General features: G+C 40.3%; 1 protein-coding gene across 3 annotated transcripts in view; it reads right to left on the bottom strand.

Annotated features, from left to right (window-relative positions):
* The window catches only part of Itih2 (inter-alpha-trypsin inhibitor heavy chain 2), a 50,849-nt gene extending 43,788 nt beyond the window's left edge, over window positions 1-7,061 (bottom strand). For all 3 annotated transcript variants that reach the window (XM_010621386.3, XM_010621384.3, XM_010621387.3), the window contains exons 1-4: window positions 6,849-7,061; window positions 5,210-5,284; window positions 3,297-3,332; window positions 1,770-1,939 (exon numbers count right to left, since the gene is read on the bottom strand). In XM_010621386.3, the coding sequence (XP_010619688.1) occupies window positions 1,770-1,939; window positions 3,297-3,332; window positions 5,210-5,284; window positions 6,849-6,956 (389 nt within the window). In that variant the 5' untranslated portion in view covers window positions 6,957-7,061. The remainder of the gene's footprint in view (window positions 1-1,769; window positions 1,940-3,296; window positions 3,333-5,209; window positions 5,285-6,848) is intronic.
* Between the last annotated feature and the right edge of the window lie 567 nt (window positions 7,062-7,628).

Below are 7,628 nucleotides of genomic sequence, written 5' to 3'. Positions count from 1 at the left end.
TATATATATATTTGCTTGTTTTTCATTTTTTTGTTTTTTGTTTTTTGTTTTTTTGAGACAGGGTCTCACTATGTAGTTCAGACTGCTCTGGAACTCACTGTGTAGCCCAGGCTGGTCTTGAACTCACAGCGATATTCCTGTCTCAGCCTCCCAAGTGCTGGGATTGCAGGCGTGCACCACTATGCTCAGCTGGGGACTTAAAAATTCAGCCCCGATCATAAGGAGACCAAAATAAATATGTGTTTCACAGTTCTGTATTTTGTCATCTCAAATCTTCTAGGGAAATTAAAAAACAAAAGGAGGGAAAACAGAAACAATACCTACAATAAATTCTGATTATGTGATTTAAAAATAAGAATTTAGGTGAGTAGTTTAAAATGTTTTATAGACATGATGTCATATAAAACTGCTACAGAAAACTTTTCCCTTTCCATTTGCTTTTTTAGAAGAGAACAACTAAAAAAAGGTTGTAAATCTTAAAGTCAGTTAAAAGGATACCAATTTGCATAATGCTTTTTTCTATCCTTTAAAAAAAAAACATGGATCTGCAGATTTTAGCAGACTAAGCACTTGCTAACGAACTTATAATTTTATTCATTCACAATTATCATTAATTATGTTGGCTTATGAAAGACAAAGTCAAATGAGAAGTAGTCCGAGCTAGTGTTTGAATAAAAAATAAGCGATTGGCAGAGCATTGCCCCTGTTCCAGGGGACCGAGAAGGGCTGCCGGTCCGCGCTGGCGCACTCAGGGTGGGGATCTGGGTGCACAGGGTGGAGGCACAGGGAATGTTCCACCCTGGCCATGCTCCCTCCAAGTGGATGATTGGCCCTAAATATTTGAAAGATACTGGAGGAGTTTAAAATTGTTTTTATGATGGAAAATTTAAAATATTTTAAAAATATACTTAAAAATTAAGAGACTAGTATGAGACGTCCAAGAAACCATCATTATCAGTACTCTGCCAATCTTAATTTGTCTGTATTCCCGTGATTTTCTGCCTCGGTTCTTGTGAAGCCAGTCTCATTTCATCCATGAGTGCTTCACTATGTTTTACAGAGAAATTTTAGAAATTCCGTGGGAGGAGCGCTAGGATCATGGGGTAAGAAATACAAAATATTAAAATTAAGCATAAGAAATGATTCTAACACTGTTGTCAACCATGAGTTGATTGCCTGGGGGAAGTAGTGAGTCTATCATGTAGGAAATAGTCAAGTCAATCTCAGATAATCCGCTTGTTAGTGATAGAATAGAGAAATGCAGCCCTGGATAAGTGACTGGATTCAGTCAGTGGTTCTCAAACATCTGGAGGATGGCACTGACTTACTGCACTCACTCCTGTATGGTTTCCTATAAAGCAGAGCAACTTCAAATATTTTTCTTCCCTAAGTAAAAGATATTACAATGCAAGTAAGTGGGAGGTCATTACCATATAGATTGTTTGCTTTAATTTAGTAGCAATAAAAAAATCTTTTACAAACTCTGATACCTGGAACAGAAATAAAGTATGGGGCACAGCCCACAGTGATTCTCTTTTTTTTGGTACTGGGGATCGAACTCGGGTCCTTGTGCTTGCGAGTCCAATAGCAGAACCACTGAGCTAAATCCCCAGCCCTCACAGTGATTCTTGATGTCCAGCAGCTCCCTAGCTCTGGAAGTGAGAACCACTTCGCCGGCTGACCTGCAGGGACCATTCTCAGGAGGGTTTTTGATTCTGTCAGTAGAGCAGTAAGTATCCAATTTCTGGCTCTGCAGAGGAACTACTCACATGGAGAAGTTGGAGATGAAGGCTCCTTTGGGAATCTGGACATCAAATACAACATCTTGAGGCTGTGGGGAGTTGTTCACCAGTTTGCTCTGGATGATGGTATTGGCCATACGAGAAGTAATTGTGGACTGGACTTTATAGCTATAAAGGGTTACTTGATCCACATCCTCCTGAAATGGACAAGAAGGGGTAACTACTCACAGGAAAATCACATAGACCATCACTATGCACATCATATCCATAGCATTCATTATATTTTGCTTGTTATGAGCAATTCTAGGGCATTGGCGAATGTATAAGTCAGGTATTGTTGAGCAGTCTCCTGACTTCTTGAAGCAACCTACAAGAAGTGGGCTTTTGTTTTAAAATAATTTGGTTTGAGATACTCAGAGAATTCTTTAAAAAGTTTGAGTAGAAAATGATTGTAGAAAGAAAGACTGCATTGAAAATGTCCAGAAAATAATTCAAATTCAAGGCCCCAGCTGGGAAAGGAGCAAGGGTCAGGGGTTGGAGGAGGACCCTTGCTGCGTCTTCGGAGTCGCCTGCTGGCTGGGCTGCTGTGGGGTGAAGGGCACATGCAGCTCCCCAAATGCCACAGTGCTACCTCGCCCCCTTCTGTAGTCTCATCTATTACCTTTCCATCTGTAATCCTCATTTCTTCCATTAAACTAAAATGAGTTACGAGAATATTGATGCATGGGGGCAGACTATTCTGGAGAGGGCACTGTGATGCAATTATTGGTCCCACCCTGGACCTCTTTTCCCACCCTTCTCTGTCACTTTAAAGCAGCCCCAGTGTTAAAAAAAAAAAAAAATTAGCAGGTCCACATGCTCAAACATGCTCAAAGGCAAGATATGGAAAACACACATTTTAGGACATGCTGGAGATCCGTAAGCTTCTTCTGATCTATGGCAGTCATGTGACCTACTAGAGTTTTCTTTTTTCTCTAAGAGCACTTGCTGTTTTCAATACTAGCTCATCCCAAGCTAAGATAAAATTCAGCCTTATAGGCTTGCCCTTCTACCCCCTGAAGTGTGACCTTGCAGGGCTTATTGTCAGATTAGAGCAGGAAGTGCTACATAAGTCACTTCCTCTGGCTGTTCCCTGGCCCCAGAAGGCCCACCTTGAACATCTCAGGAACCGGGCCATCTCCTGTCTAAGGGTGCTTTTCCACTGCCACTGCTTTGTTCTCCACAGCTCCCAGGTGATATATTCTAAATATTCAAATCTGTTAAGTTGGAACAAATACGTACATTTGGATGGAACCTGTACAGTTGGTGAAACTACATAAAAAAAAGACATTTTTTAATCTTTTGGTGACATCTGTCCTGTCTGCTCAAACTGTCCTCTTTACTAATGAATTTTAGAAACACTTCCAAAAAGAATTGGGCAAGGAGGGTATTTCAAAAGGCTGGTAAATACACTCAATGATAATGATAAAAGAGACACCTCGATTGATTTCTAGATAATAGTTAACAGGAAAATCATTGAGACATCAATTTGTAACAAAATCAAAGCAGACTTACCATCCTTTCACCCGATTTTTCTTCAGAAAGGCTTCTCTGTGAAAGGAAGTTAGACAATCATTCTTCAACTCATGTTACTTATTACCTCGAGGGCAAAAACTGTACTCTCAGTAAAAAAAAAGTATTTTCCTTCAATATTGAGCTGCAGTCATTCACTGGAGTTGAGACATAAATATGGAATATTCTTGACATTTATTTTTTTCACTGGTGAGTTTTTTGTGAACAAATATCTCAGCCATTGTTGGTTGCATGGACATCATTCTATGATGACAATGCTAAAACAGATATTTTTCAATGAAAGTGTCCAACCAAGCCAGGCGTGGTGGCGCACTCCTGTAATCCCAGTAATTGGGAGGCTGAGGCAGGAGGATCGCTGTGAGTTTGAGACCAGCCTGGGCTGCATAGGGAGTTTCAGGTCAGTTTCAACTACATAGTGAGACCCTGTCTCAAAAAACAAAACAAAACAAAAATAAACAAATAAACAAATAAACAAATAAATAAATAAATAAAAGAAAAGAAAGTGTCCAACCAAACTCACATGGGGTACCATATATCCCCTTTATTCTATTTGTCTGATCTGCTTTTTATTCAGTTGAACGGCGATCTGGATGTTCCATTCTGCTGTGAGGCCATGGGGCTCCGGACATGCAGTCCCCAGCCTGAAATGCCAGGTCTCCTCTCATCCCACCCTTCAAATCTCAGCTCTGGTAGAATTTCCTCAGTGAAATTCTGTCCTCCAGACTGATCAGTTTCTTTTAGTTTGTGTTCTCACTGCAGCTTATTCCTTCCCTGAGAGCAACTGCTGGGCTTTATAAGTATCCATTCTACTTGGACTACTTAGGGTCCATCTCTTGTGTTTTCTCCATGGCTGGCACCAGGAAAATTCTCCGCTTTGGTCACCGTGCTAGGAGATTATCCATGTGAATAACTGCCTTGTGGAAGGGATGGAGGAAATCACCTCGTCTGTGAAAGGTGAATGTCTTAAGAGCGATGAGTGAACGTTTGATGTTTAAGGGATTGTACTAATCTTCTCCGCATCATTCCAATCTTAGTACATGTGCTGCCGAAGCAAGCACCGCTTGAGAGATTATAAAACAAGTCAGTGTTGGATGAAATGTCAGCTTGCCTGACTTGGAGCGAACTGAGATTTCAGTAGATTCTCTGCAACACCTTCACTGTTTTCCTTGGACTTTTTGAGTGCACAGCTCAGCATCACATTTTCTCTCTTGTGCCTACATGAGGACCTCACACGAAGTCTTGCTTACTGGGTTTTAATATTATTGATCTACAAAAACCTGGACTTTAGGAAGTCAAACATTCAGACCCGTACAAAGCAAGGCATCGGTGAGCTTAGTGTTGCTTCCATGACTGCCTCCTTTCTTAGCACATGGGCTCTGTGCTGGAGAATCCGAACCCTTCCTGGCATGCAGAGAACTCGCCCCTCTGAGTTAGGGAATCCTGCCTATGCTGCCTCTGTGACTTGTAGGATGCAGCCCATAGTGGTCAGGTCTCTTTCCCAAGGGACACTCTGAGTTGCTTCCCAAGCCAGAGTGACCAGAGGAGGGAAATGTGTGGCTGTAATGGAAAGTGTCGGTCACCACTAGATTAAAAGACGTGGTCCTAGAAGGAAATTCCTTCTTACAAGACAATTAAATATTTGCATTATCTTAAATTTTGTAGACACACATTGTCAGGTATCCTTTGAGGCACTGTGTGTCCAGTGTGGTTGGAGGCTGCTGGACACCTGTACAGGAATGTCTCTTTTTTCTCCTTGGCAATGCTTCACCTGGATGTAAACCCCCTGGACTGCTAGCTTTTGAGAAAATCTAGCAGCAGGCATCTTCATACCTCTCTGACTTCCTCAGTGATGATCTCGTGCAATGTTTCCCCTTCAGGAGCAAAGCTTACTGTACCTGATACCTCCGGTTGTCTGGCACAAATTGAAATTTGCCTGGGGCCAATTCCACAAGATCACCGTATCCTGTAAACTTAAACAAGAATTTAGGGTATTTATTTCCGTTTTAAAATGTCTAGAGCAAAAGAGACAACTGGTAGTATTCACTGCATTTTTTCACATTCTTTCCACTGCCTCTATGCAATCTCTCTCTCTTTTTTTTTTACACAGTGGCTTCCACAATGTACTTATGTTTGCTAGTTAGGTCTCAGAGGACAGGAAGTGGAAACTGACATCTGACTTTTTGGATGCAGGAATTACATTTCTGAGTTTGTGTGGAGATGATGGACAGGCATGAAGGGGTCAGTGATCCAGTAATTAGGTGAGGGCCTGGGGAAGTATCTGGCTGGGGCAGGAGGTGCATTAGCATGCTGGGCAGGGCAGATGTGAGCCATGCATCTCCCTGCTTGAAAAATGTATGTGGGAGAGGAGCATCAGTCAGAAATGACTGAAAAAAGCACAAATACATTTGGTTTCTTGGCTTCAATTCAAGTTTTCAACACACTAGTGCTTTTCAAAGCATTAGAAAATATGATGGTGTCTAAACAGTGATTTTTTTTCCCCTTGCAAATATCCCATCATATTCTTATCAATTGTTTGCAATTAGAAAATACTTTTTATTTAAATTTATTTTTATTGATACATAAAATCATAAAAATAATACTTATTTATGGAGTACCACACGATTCTTTGATACATATATATGTATGTCAATGTTTAAATGAGGATAAATATATCTGTATCCTCAAACATCACTTTTTCCCTTTTTATTTTATAAAAAATAAAACATTTCAAGACCAAATAATAAGAGAATAACAATAATTATTACACCATGGACTGGAATCTTTAAAGTAGTTCTTGGCATTTTTGTGGGTATTCCATCCACCGAGCATTACAGACTTCTGCATTTGCTAGGATGGCCCTGTAACTTTGTTTTTGTTTTTCTAGCATAAAAGTAGCTCTTGTCTGACTTTCAGAATGACTCAGTCCAAGAACTTCCTTATACTGGGATGGTGAAGGGTTCCGAGTGGAGCGTGAGCTCCATGCGAATTATTCCTACCCTTTGCCAGCCCACTCACCATCTCCCCTGTTATAAAAATATTTAAAATGTCTTTATTGCAAAAATCCTTGGTCAGTTAGGCATGAAACATGATGGTGCCATGATAATGACTTCTATTAAGAGCCATTGTGATATTTCTTAAGAGTAATAGCCAATAATTAGTAGGCACTTACTAGTTCATGCACTGTACTGGGTAGTTTATATATATCATTTAATTCTCATAAAAATCCTACGGATTAAGTCTATTTTTACTCCAATTTTTAAGTAAGGAGTCAATAGCCATGTTCCATAAATGCTACACTATGATACCTGATCACTGAACTTGACTTAAAGCTCACACAAAACCTGCTAATGTGTTAAGAGGCAAACACACATTCCAGTAAGTATAACAGTGAGCACTTGTACTCTGATGAATATTCTCACAAGTGTCCATTCTACATGGAACAAGGTCACTGAATAGAATAGCAATTGCAGTATGATCAGCTCTTTACTGACTTCATGTTTAGGACAACACCAAGAGACCTCTGGAATTACTTACTTCAGGAAGTCCATTTGTGGGGATTTCAAAAGCTGGTGCTTCCAAAAGAAATAACCAGATGAGAAAGCATGTGAGTTGTTTCATTTTTCCGGACAGCTCTGCCAACATCTCCAGAGCAGATGGTCTGGGGAGAACACCGCTCCTTCTACTGAGCCAAGTTCAATGAAAACACAGAAGAAAACAGTTCACTTTAAAAAACAAGAAAAAGAAGAGAGCTAACTGTGTTCAAAATGTGGACAAATATTTGTTCTGGAGCTCAAACTTGAGCTGTGGGGGTGGAAGGGACACCCAGAGGTTATTCAAACAGCAAAGCCAGAAGCAGTCTGTAGACTGTAGGGACAAGTCAGGGTCAGAATCTAGGTCAGATAGCTGTGCTTTCTTTTTTTCTTCTTTTACTAATTTCTATTGGCCTAAAAATAATTATCATCTTTAAAAGACCAAGTGTGGAATCATACCAAGAAATAGAGGCAGAGAGGAAAGCTAAAGTGAAAAATTTCTGGAAACAAAATTCTTTTGCTTAAATGAAAGCAGGCAATAGCTAGATATAGGTGCACACATCTGCACTTCTGGCTTCTAGGAGGACTGAGGCAGGGAGCTTGAAAGTTTGAAGTCAGCCTGGCCAATTTAGTGAGACCTTGTCTCAAAATAAAATTTAAAAGGGGCTCAGTGGTAGAGCACTTACCTGGCACGCATAGGCCCTGGGTTCAATCTCTAGCATTGCAAAAGCAAGCAAACAAATAAATGAAAATTTAAAAACCGAGTAGAAGTTTAGGAAAAGTA

This window comes from Fukomys damarensis, unplaced genomic scaffold (assembly GCF_012274545.1).
Source record: "Fukomys damarensis isolate Sample0158 unplaced genomic scaffold, DMR_v1.0_HiC HiC_scaffold_10, whole genome shotgun sequence".
In the NCBI taxonomy this organism is placed as follows: Eukaryota; Metazoa; Chordata; class Mammalia; order Rodentia; family Bathyergidae; genus Fukomys; species Fukomys damarensis.
The sequence above is the reverse complement of the archived record's forward strand: the minus strand, read 5'-3'. Positions and strand labels throughout refer to the sequence as shown.